The sequence below is a fragment of the Stenella coeruleoalba genome, assembly GCF_951394435.1.
Source record: "Stenella coeruleoalba genome assembly, chromosome: X".
NCBI classification, from domain to species: Eukaryota; Metazoa; Chordata; class Mammalia; order Artiodactyla; family Delphinidae; genus Stenella; species Stenella coeruleoalba.
The window spans coordinates 50000628-50012681 of NC_137152.1; the positions used below are offsets into that span (position 1 = coordinate 50000628).

At 41.1% G+C, this 12054-nt stretch overlaps 1 protein-coding gene across 2 annotated transcripts in view; it reads right to left on the reverse strand.

The window, feature by feature from the left end:
• Positions 1-5813, reverse strand: part of VSIG4 (V-set and immunoglobulin domain containing 4) — a 29191-nt gene extending 23378 nt beyond the window's left edge. For both annotated transcript variants that reach the window (XM_079910368.1, XM_079910367.1), the window contains exon 1: positions 5701-5813. In XM_079910368.1, the coding sequence (XP_079766494.1) occupies positions 5701-5755 (55 nt within the window). In that variant the 5' untranslated portion in view covers positions 5756-5813. The remainder of the gene's footprint in view (positions 1-5700) is intronic.
• Between the last annotated feature and the right edge of the window lie 6241 nt (positions 5814-12054).

Consider the following 12054-nt stretch of genomic DNA (forward strand, 5'->3'; position numbering starts at 1 on the left):
GAGGGGGAACAGAAGAAGGAAGCAGACACAGATGGCACACCCACCTGGGTGCTAAGATGGCAATGGAAGAGAGGCTTTTGAGAAACACAGCCTTAACTCATAGTTTCAGATTTCCCATGCCCTTTTGTTCTCTGCCAGCCCTCCCATCAATCAGAACCAGTCCTTAGAAGGAAAGCCCTTAAGGTTGTTTAGCTCTTGTGAGTTTCAAGTCCTTTCCCTGTCACTGCCTTGCTGTGAGGTGACCCTGGGTAAGTCACCTTTCACCATGGAGGACCCATTTTCTTTGTATATAATGTAGAGAATCTGAATGGAATGATCTCTAACGATTCTACAAACTCTAACATTCTGTAAATCCATGAAAGATACGTCTTTCAACATTTTGCAAAAGAAGTGTGGAAGCAAATGCTGAGCAGTTGGGTCTGGGCTATTTTACTGTATGTAATTATGTACCTGGAGAAATGTGGTGGCTTCAAGGCTCAGAAAGAAAGGGCTATCTGCCCCACTAATTCCCCATTGCTCCTTCAGAAAGGCTCAGATTGGGTCCTTAGACTAAAGCTCTTTTCTGGAAGGGAGGAAAGAGGCAGACAAAGGACAATTTTGAGGGTGGAAACTTGTGTGAGATGCATTCCTGTTTAACAAAATCTTTAGTTATTGTTAAGTGTTAAACCTGTAATTTGTAAGCTTGACTTTTTTCTTCTGATTTCTATCCTTTCTTTGTTTATTTCCCTATTGGTTTCTCTGAGTTCTCAGCAAAGGTACATTGGAAAATTTCATCCTGAGGAGGAATGGAGATGAAAAGGTCTGGAGGGGAAAAAGTTCTGAGTATAATCCTAGAACTGGCTGTGGTAGGAATGATGGTAGGACCAAAGGGTGATTAATTCTTGGCTTGCTGGGAAAGGAAACTAAGGGGGGAAATTTGTGGGTGTTGAGAGAGCCACCACCTTCCATCAGCAGTTTCCATCCATAAGCTAATATCTTGAGGATTTTGTGTTTTATTTAACTGGGGTCAGGAGTGAGAGATTGTATTTAGATATGTCTTTATATCTCTCTCAGGAGAGGTTGTTTCAAAGTGTAAGCTATTGCTGAATAAAAACTTTTTATATAGCCTAGTATTCCCAGGCTTCAGTCAAGCAGATGGAAGTTGGGGTGGGGGCTAGCTCCCATAATGTATTGCCAAGTACCAGGGCTTCTATCAATGAGGTTACTAAAGTTTAGCCTTTGGCCTGTGCCCTCACCTGGGACTCTAGTACATAACCAGCATATTTTGGCCAAGATAAAAGCCTTGAATAAACAATAATAAATAAACATGGGTCCATGTTGCTAGGTCCACCACATTCTCTCTGGAGAGTTTCAAACTGGGCAGAGAGAAAAACTCAGATCCACAAATGGGAGCACAATACAGGCAGATTTTGGTTTTCCCTAAAAATGAATTTTGTAATTAATCAGAGCTGTCCATGATGGACTAAGCTGTCTAGGGCAAGTTCTGAGCTTTGTTTAGGTCTTGAACAGAATTATTCTTTAAGGTCTCTTCCAATCTTAGATGGTTCAGTGCTAATAGACTTAATGAAAGCATAAATTAAATAATTACATGTTCTAGCTGGTGGTGAGCTTTCACCAGGTAGTGGGTTTCACTGTGCTATTGACAGTTCCTGCCTCCATATGCATGCAGATACAGCTTATCATCGTCATGAGCACACATGCCCATATATATTTTTGCTCACCTGTAAGCACAAGCCCCTTGAAAACCATTTGACCCTTTCAGTTTAATCTTTCTCCAGCCCTCCCAAATATCCTTCTCCAACTCTGAAAAGTATTCTCATACTTCCCTTCCTTCTAGGGCAACAAAACAGCATTTTGCTGTGAGGACAGCTGGAGCAGCCAAAAATGCCTGTCTGTGAATATATATGTTTTCCCTTTGACATAGGGGGACTGCAAGGCCTGTCATGCATTACTCTCTCTGGAAACTTGCTAGAGATTCTCACATAGCTCACTCTGGTCTGTCAAAAATATGGGCAGTCAGTCCCAATTTCCCAGTCTCACTTCTAGAAGTGGGTCAGGCTTCACTTCTCCATCCCAGAATAGGAGAGTGGGGCGTAGTTAGTAACAAGACATCCAAGAATGGCATATTTTCCCCCTTTTACTCTTTTTCTTCCCTTCTCCTTTATTCCTTTCACCCATTATTCCATCTTGCTCCTACTACTCCTCCTTTTTCTTCTTGTTCTGCTCTCCTCTTATTCTTCCTGTTTCATCAGTAGCATGAAGAGACAGTGTATGGTAGGCACAGGGTATCACAAGAAAGAGGACAATGTACCATTCCTCATGTACCCTGACCTCCAAAATGAAGGTAACTTCAATAGCATAGGTTTTTACTTTCCAACTCTTCCTCTGGTGCACAAAGAGCCTAGAGAAACACTGAGTAGGAGCACTGCACCTAGTGAGATCAGGAGGACAGTGAAGGACTGCATGATGTAGTAAGAAGAGTAACACCAATCTAAGTTTAAGGTCTGCCTTACCATATATCTCTCTGTGTGACCTTGGGTAAATTGCTAAGCCTGACTGAGTTTTAGGTCATTATCAGCAAAATAGAGGTAATAGTAAACCTTCCATGGAGTGTTATTATGATGATAAAATGAGCTCATAAGTGTGAAAGCACCTAGCATAGTGGCTGGCATTCAGTAGGTGTGGGATAAATGCTAGTCCTGTCCCATGCCTCAAGAGAAACTTCACATATTTGTATTGATTCTTCTTATCCTGGAAATCCTCAATACGTCTTACCCACGGTGGACAGATTCATTAGATTGGATCATTGTCTGCTTTAATAATGACCTGAAGGAGAAGTTAATACATGAGAAAGTAAGGAGTTTGCCTTTCCATTCTGCTGGGACCTACCAAGTTATGGGTAGGTAATAGGTCATCCCTGGGTTATAAGGAAACCAGAGAGGACACTTTAGCGACAGGACTGGCTTGGCAGCCAATGTGAAATGTTGGCCAAATTAAACAATACTCCTGACTTTCCTGGAAGATTGGGTAGAGGAAAATCTATTTCAGGAAAGTCCCAACTCTTAGGGGGATGTTCTGCCCATTATGGATCTATGCAGACCACCAAATGGTGAGGTACTTGGTACAACAGGGTTTGAAGTATCAGGCAGGAGAGAATTTGGAGACTTCCAGTATGGCATAGCTCAAAGGGCTTTTAGAAACCACTTAGTCACACTCTCTCACGGTACATGTGGACAAGCTGAGGCCCAGAGAGAGAAAGTTGCTTACTCAAAGTCACACAGAGAGCAGGAGCAAAGCTTGGCCTGGAGGCCTAGAATGAAGTCTTTCAGCTCCTACACTGCCTTTTTACTTTTTTAACTGATTAATCCACCAGCCACAACAGAAACCAGCAACCCCTTATCTGGGCCTATTTGACATGGTTTAATGGGTGTTATCCTAGGGCTAGATAATATCCTCCTGACTTCCTGAAAAGTAATTCCCCCATCTGCCAGCTGCTTCCTGAGAAACCTTTCCCAGAACTTCAGAGCTTAGCTCTCCTCCCTCATGGAAGGATTGAATTTCCTGCAAATATTGCATCCCCTCAGAAGAAAGAAAAGGGCTGAGCATGGACTCAAAGGGCTTTGTTGAAAAAAGTTTTGGCTTGAGAAAGAACGCATATTACTGAGGCCCACTCTGGTCCTGGGACCTGGACTTTGAAAATCAAAGTTCTGTGGTCTGTGTGATGATACTAAATCAAGAAAAGGCCTAGTTTGGGGTATGTGGCCCCTTTTATGAGATCCATTATGGGTCCCATCTTGAATTTTCCTTCTCCCATCATTAAACAAAGATGGTGAGATCTTCCAATGACCCTGCACCTCTGTGTTTGGCCTCTCTCCCCCTCTTGGGATGCTTCCTCAAAAGAGGATTAGCTAAGATAATAGGTATTTATAAAATGTTTATAGTTTTTATAAAATGCAAATATTAGGACTTATTTTTATTGTGATTATTTCAACATATGTCTTAGATCTAGAGGCTTTTTAGAAGTTAAGCCACAGTCTTACAGATCTGTCCAGCTGACAGGATCTTCTAAGGCCAGCCAAGCTGATCTAACTATATAGATGGGTTGGGGATACTGAGATGAAGGGAGACAGAAAGCATTATTGGCCATTGAGTTTGTCCACAGTCTCAGGTCTGTGGTGTAAGACCCTCCATGCAAATGGAAGACCTGCTTCCAGGTCTAAAGGACCCTCACAGGCTGTGGAGGGAACATGCACACACACACATACACAAGTGATTTAAATTTAACATTTACAAAATGTTCCTCTGAGCTCCAGTCCTGCCTCTTTAATTCCCAGCTCAAATCAACAGATTTGGAGAAGGTAGAGTGGTGCACTCTAAAACATGTTAGATAGTGAAAATATTGTAGTTGTAGAAAGAACGGTAATTTTTAGGAACATTAACTCTGCTGCTAATGCTCTGTGCCCTGGAGCAAATTATTTTCCTTCTTGGGTGACTTAACTCAGTGTCTCTTTTCTAACTTTGAGGTTCTAGAATTTAATGGGTCACAGAGCCCCAGGACAAGGTGGTTTAATCTGAGTCAGTTATGGAAAGTTGGGTTCTTTCTAACCACACAAAGCGCACCAAGTTAACACTCATCTAGTCTCTCCCTCTAAGGATATGGAATAAACAGGGGTGCATCAAAGAATCTTTTACCCTATCCTGGATTTCACTTAGCTATTATCAGGCTCAGTTTCCTAAAAAAGCTATTTCAATTTTCAGGGGTATAAATGAGGATGGAGTAAGACCCCACAAAATAATGCTACTATGGGATAGTCAATCCTCCTTTGGGGTATGTGTCCAGCATTAAGCCCCCACAAATAGCCCAGACAAACTGGGCTATGTCCACAGGGAAGTGAGATAACCCAGGAAGTGGTAAGAAACCAAGTTCTGTGAAGAACAGTTGAAGGAGCTAAGGCTGTTTAGCTTGGAGAAGAGATGAATCAAAGGGACATGGTTTCTGTCCTCAGGACTCTAAAGAGCTGTCACAGCATAGAGGGAGAAGATATATTATCTGTGTCTCCAAGAAACAGGGCTGGGGTTTTTGGATGGAAGCCACAGGGAATTTGATTTAGTTCAACACAAGGAAGAACTTTCTAACAGTTGAAGCTGCCTTCTTAGATGGTCTGGACAAGTAGTGAATTCTCAGTCACTGCAAGAATGTGAACAAATATTCTGAACACCTGTTCATAACAGTGAAATGTGGATCTAGGTTACTTCTAAGGTCCCATCTAGCTCCTGACAACATTACTTCTTTTGGGGGTTGTATACCTTAACAAGGATCAAAACCTGGTAGCATAGGGGTAAAGGTATAGTGGTAGAATTTAAGATGAAGGGCAACAGATTGGGGAGGGATTTGGGTGGCATTGGGCACATTTTTAATGCCCCTGAGATATGACAGGTACTAGAAAATCATGTGGATGTTTTCCGAGAGAGAATCCTTTCCAATTTCTACCCAAAATTATCTCCTAGCTTCTTCAATAGACTTCAACCTCCTCCCTTCCTTCTGCCAAAAGCTGAGAAAGCCGGGAGCATTGGCTGAGAACACTCACCTAGTCAGCAGGAGTAGGCTTTCCTCAGTAGGCGTTCAATCCCGCCTCTCCCCAACCCCCAGCTTTTTGCCTGTGCCAGCAGTGGCAGCCAGGCCCCCTTTTGCTACCTTACCATAGGTGACCACCAGTAGGTGGCGCAGGAGCAGTAGGCCCAGTAAGAGCTCCATCACAGCCAGAACCACGTCTGTCCTTTCTTCCAGCCTCCTGCTGTCAAAAAGACTTGAACTCCTGATGGCTGCCAGTGTCTGTGCCTGCTCACTTCCTTTTCTTCCCTATATCTCTCGCTCGGACTCCCAGTCCCATCTCAAATTCCCCTTCCTTCCCTATTTCAGCACAAGTCACATGAGCACACCCTTCCCTCCCCTGCCTGGGGTTGGAGGTTTAAGTGTGAGTGAAGCAATTCCTCCCCCTGCTAGACTATTGACTTGACTTTCCCTGGAGCCAATAGGGGTTTCTGGTCTTTGATCTCTCAAGCTGTGTTTACTTGTGTTTCCTCAACAAGATGAGGTTGAGGAATGACTTTTGGGATGAGTCTGCTCCCTTCAGTATGGGAGTGTTTTCCTTTCTGGTGGGCCCAAGTAGAAAAGATCAACTTTGCTGGCCTATGCAATATTCAGCAGTCATAGAGTTAACCCCGTCTGTTCAGCGTATGCAAATAAAGAGTGTTGGAGGTGGGTGCCTATGGGCCTCAGAATACAGAAATTAAGTTCATGAAAGACATTTTTATACACCAATGCTTAAATAATTTGTAAGCCCATGAGTAAGATGGTTATGAGGGAATATACCCCCATATCTCATATAGGGAAAGCTCTTTGAATTACTTTCTCCAATAGCTCTGCCTCTTTGGTGGTAAGGGTACACATTAGTTCCCATTACTGCTCACAAGGAATCTATTATTTATTTATTTTGTGGGAAAGTTAAGTCTAGCATCCAATATACTTGCCAATTGACCTGAGTGGTACGCTCTATTAGGTTGATGTTTTCAGTGGCTTTCAATTGGTACATACCCCTGATCTGTGAGAGAGTGATATTAAGCCTTATGGGAAGCTTAATTACTTCTTTTCACATGCCCAAGAGTGACTGTAAGTCCACCAGAAGTCTACCTCCAAGTTTGGCACTGACAACAATCCACTAATATTTGAAAATATAAACACTTCCAAAAGAAAAATACATCCAACAAATTCATACTGAAGTGTGGGTAACATCTGAATTTAGCTTTCTTTTTGATTAGAGGGATAGAGAGAACTTGGTTGGGGAGGCATGAGCTTTAAAGAGAGGGGGAGTGGGACTCCAAAGAGAGACATTATCTCCTCCACATGCTTGTCAAAGCATGTTTACATACAGATGATTTGGAGCTGTTCAAGGGCTAAGAGGAGACTTCAGATTTTCAGGCCCTGCCATTATCACAAGGAATTCTGTCAAGCCCCTCTGCCTCCCAGTTTCAATCCCACTTGTCTGGTTGTCCCTTGATTTTTGGTTACTTCATTCAGTCTACCTCACTGGAACTTCTAGTCATTCATTCCCATAGGGTCCTCACTCAGGGAACTCTGAACTTTGGAGAACTCTCCTATTGTATTTTCCAACCAACACCCTACCACACTACCACCATTCACATACAAACACACACTCACACACACACACACACACACACACTCCTCTTCACCTATACAGTCTTTCCTGATGAAGAGCTGGAAGCCCATGCCCTCTTGGACTGGTGTCAATTTCTGTCTGGCCTGGTGACTGTATTTTTTAACTGCCTCTTGCCTCTTGTTAGGATCTCCTAGATCTGAAGATAAAGAAATATCCTCGAGAGCATGCACAGCATTTCTCTGGGGAAGACTTCCAGTCCTGCAGTGGGCTCAGTAACTGTTGAGCAAGAAGAACATTGAAGGTGAAATTAGGAAGCCCAGAGACAGGCCGGGCTCTGCATCTATTTCATTCTGAGACTTTAGACAAGTTAAATCTCTCTGCGCCTCAGCTTCCCCAATTGTAACATGAGCACTGTTAGCCTTGATATTTGTATCTTTTCTGATCTTTAAAAATCAAACTATAATATACATACAATAACAAGTATAACAATGACAGCTACTATTTCTTAATCATTTGCTCTTCCAGGCACTGTACTAAGCACTTAGTGCAGATTATTTCATTTGGCATTTACAGTCACTCAGGTAGGTATTGATATTATTGTATTATTGTACTTACTCTTGTGTCTCTTTTATCACTCTATTCCCTCTTATGCTGTTATTCTTTTTCTTTGTAGAAATCACTTGGCATGTTGCATTTTTATTGGTTTATTTGTTTGTTGTCTGTCTTCCACTCTAGAATGTAAACACTATGAAGTCATGTTCACTGCTATATACCCAGTGCCTAGAACAGCGACTAACATATAATAGATACTCAGTAAATATTTTTTGATGAAGGAATTGAATAAATCACCATTTTACAAATGAGACTGAGGCCCAGAATAGTGAAATCACTTACCTGTATAGAGCTACCTAGACAAGATCCAAATTGTTAAGCACAGTGTGAATGTACACCTTGGGTTTGGCTGAGCTGGAAGGAAGCAGTGGTGCAAAAAGGAAATCCACACAAATCCTGCTCAAGAACATGCATACACACAAACCCATAAACCCACAAATATCATATATAAACATAGATACATATGGACACATAGTTATACATATGTGTATATAATGACCATAGGCATAAAATATTAGCACATTGACACACAATACATGAAATGTACATGCAGAGATACACAGACACACAAAACAGTCATACAGACATGCAAATATACACAGACATGCACATGGACACAAAAACAAGGATTGAAACACAGATCCATTTATCCAAGCAGAACACAAGCAGACAGTACATGCATATAAGCATGTAAACACACAGATACACACATACAAACATTAACTCAAGGAAACATTTAAAAAGAGGGAGATGTATTTAAAAGTAAACTAACAATAACAGGCCTCACATACTAAGAGAGAAGGGAATGACAGAAACTTATTTGTACAATGGGAATACAGAGGTGGTAACAAATCCCATGAACTTCATTGGTCTAAGAAAACTTCTGAGAGGAGCTGGAATGTGGGCTGGGACCTGAGATTTGGTTAACACTGTCTAGGCAAAGAGAATGGGGAAGGAATTCCAGATAAGATGGGTAATGAACAAATGCATATTATTTACCTTTAACATTCCCGACACTGTTCTAGGTACTGGGGATATAGTACTGAACTAAACAGACATGGAGCTTATTTTTCTAGTGGAAAGTATCTATTAAACAAACAACCAAACAAATAAATATGGAAATGAAACGTTATATATGATATGGCTCAGCCACGAAGTCTCAGCATCATAAACACTGAATCTTACTCTTACCAATAAAATTATATTTGAATGCATTGAGATAATGGGAAGACAGGAAATATGCATGAGTTTATGTGTGCAGGACTAGAGTGAATGGATACAGGGGAACAAATGAGAGCTAGATTCTCATCTTCTATATAAGATAGAAGAAGGAGTAGCAATATAAGCATGTTATTTAGAGTTATGGAGTCAAAGCTCCCCCAAATCAGTTAAAAGCGTTGATAATATTTGTCTCTGAGGACGGAAAAATGTTTTAACAAGCATCATAGAACTATTTGATTGTTTTGATTACATGCATGTTTAACTAAAACATACGTGTGTTGTATATACTGCATCAGGCGGTGATGAGTACCATGAAGTTAAAATGAAGCAGTGCTGTGGGACAGTGAGTATGGTAGGAAGAATACTGGACCCCGAAAAATGTCTATATGCTAATTCCAAAATTTTGTAAATATGTTAATTTACATGGCAAAGGAGGATTAAATTTGCAGATGGAATTAAGGTTGCTAGTTAACTGACTTTAACAGAGAGAATATTTTGGATTATCCAGGTGATGTCAGTGTAATCACAAGGGTCCTTAAAAGTGGAAGAGAGGGAGGCAGAAGAGTCAGAGTTATAGGAAAATGTTACTATGAAAAAAAGGTGCAGATAGGTGCAACATTGCTGGCTTTGAAGATGGAGGAGGAGAGCCATAAGCCAATGAATGTGGGTGGCCTCTAGAAGCTAAGAAGGACAAAGAAATGGATTATTCCCTTTCAAAGCCTTCAAAAAGGAATGCAGCTCTGCTCACATCTTGATTTTAGTTCAGGAATATCCCTGGCAGACTTCTGACCACTAGAACTGTGAGGTAGTAAATTTGTGGTGTTTTAAGCTACTAAAATCATGATAATTTGTTATGGCAATGATAGAAAATTAAACAGAGAGTAATAAGGTGGCATGTACTCTTGGAGGAAGTAACATTTGAATAGAGGCTTGAATGAAGTTAAACAGCAGGTTTGGCCAATATCTGGGAAAGATAATTCCAGGAAAGGAGGACTGCAAGTGGAAAGATCCTGAGGAGGGAGTATGCCTGGCATTTTCAAGTATGTGTGGTTGGAGTACAGTGAGTGAAGGGGAGAATTGTTAGAGGATGTAATGGGAAAGGGGATGGTTGAGGGGGAGTATATCATGCAGGGTTTTGAGGGTCATTTAAAGAATTTTAGCTTTTACTCTGAGATAAGGAATGATTGGTTGTATCTGAACATGGGAATGATGTGATCTGGATTGTGTTTTAAAATCATTTCCATGACTTCTCTATGGTAGACACTAGAGGGGCAAGGGTAGAAGCAGGGAGACCAATCTGGATGCTTTTGCCACAAATGAGTAAATGTACAATGGTGGCACTTTAATCAGAGTAGAAACAGTAGATGCCAGAGACTGAGGAAAGAAGAGTGGCTAGGACTTGACAATGTGTCAGAGTGAATCATGGTTAAGTGTAAGGTGCAGATATTGTTCATGTGGTAGATCTGGATGGCGTGGGCAGCAACAAGGCCACAAGTAAAACTCAACGAATTCTGGACGGGAAGTGGTGGTCTTTATGAGAAAACAGTTTGGAACCAGCTTTATGGGAATAGAAGTGATGGGACTTCTGCACTGAGATGTCCTCGTAGGGAGAATATGAGAGGACTGGAAGTCATAAGAGAGGTCATGGCTAGAGGGAGAACTTTGAAAATCATTTAGAAAGAGATGATGGTGAAGACATGGGAGTTTGCCAAACCGCTGAGGAGAGTAGAGAAAAGGAGCAGAGAGTCAAGGATGGAGAACCAAGAGTTCCTAGAGGACACCCAGCTCCCTCCTTTACCACTAATTCCAGACCCATACTTAGAATCATTAAAGGTCAGAGCCTAGAGAACCTTTGAGGTCACCATGGATCTTACATTGTCTCAATTGTACAGGTGGGAAAAACTGAAGCCTAGAGAGAGAATGGAATTTGTTCAAGTCTACAGAGTGAAGGTCAGTGTTAGAGGAAGAACTGGAACTCAGAATACTTTTATTTACTTATTTACTTATTTTTTTCACATCTTTATTGGAATATATTTGCTTAACAATGGTGTCTTAGTTTCTGCTCTATAACAAAGTGAATCACTATACATATACATTTACCCCCATTTCTCCTCCCTCTTGCGTCTCCCTCCCACCCTCCACATCCCACCCTTCTAGATGGACACAAAGCACCGAGCTGATCTCCCTGTGCTATGCGGCTGCTTCCCACTAGCTATCTATTTTACATTTGGTAGAGTGTATATGTCCATGCCACTCTCTCACTTTGTCACAGCTTACACTTCCCACTCCCCATGTCCTCAAGTCCATTCTCTACATCTTCGTCTTTATTCCTGTCCTGCCTCTAGGTTCTTCAGAACCTTTTTTTTTTTTTAGATGCCATATATATGTGTTAGCATACAGTAATTGTTTCTCTCTTTCTGACTTACTTCACTCTGTATGACAGACTCTAGGTCCATCCACCTCACTGCAAATAACTCAATTTCATTTCTTTTATGGTTAATATTCCACTGCATATATGTGCCACATCTTCTTTATCCATTCATCTGTTAATGGACACTTAGGTTGCTTCCATGTACTGGCTATTGTATATAGAGCTGCAATGAATATTTTGGTACATAACTCTTTTTAAATTATGGTTTTCTCAGGGTATATGCCCAGTAGTGGGATTGCTGTGTCGTATAGTAGTTCTATTTGTAGTTTTTTAAGGAACCTCCATATTGTTCTCCATAGTGGCTGTATCAATTTACATTCCCACCAACAGTGCAAGAGTGTACCCTTTTCTCCACACCCTCTCCAGCATTTATTGTTTGTAGATTTTTTGATGATGGCAATTCTGACCAGTGTGAGGAGATATTTCATTGTAGTTTTGATTTGCATTTCTCTAATGATTAGTGATGTTGAGCATTCTTTCATGTGTTTTTTGGCAATCTGTATATCTTCTTTGGAGAAATGTGTATTTAGGTCTTCTGTCCATTTTTGGATTGGGTTATTTGTTTTTATAATACTGAGCTTCATAAGCTGCTTGTATACTGTGGATATTAAT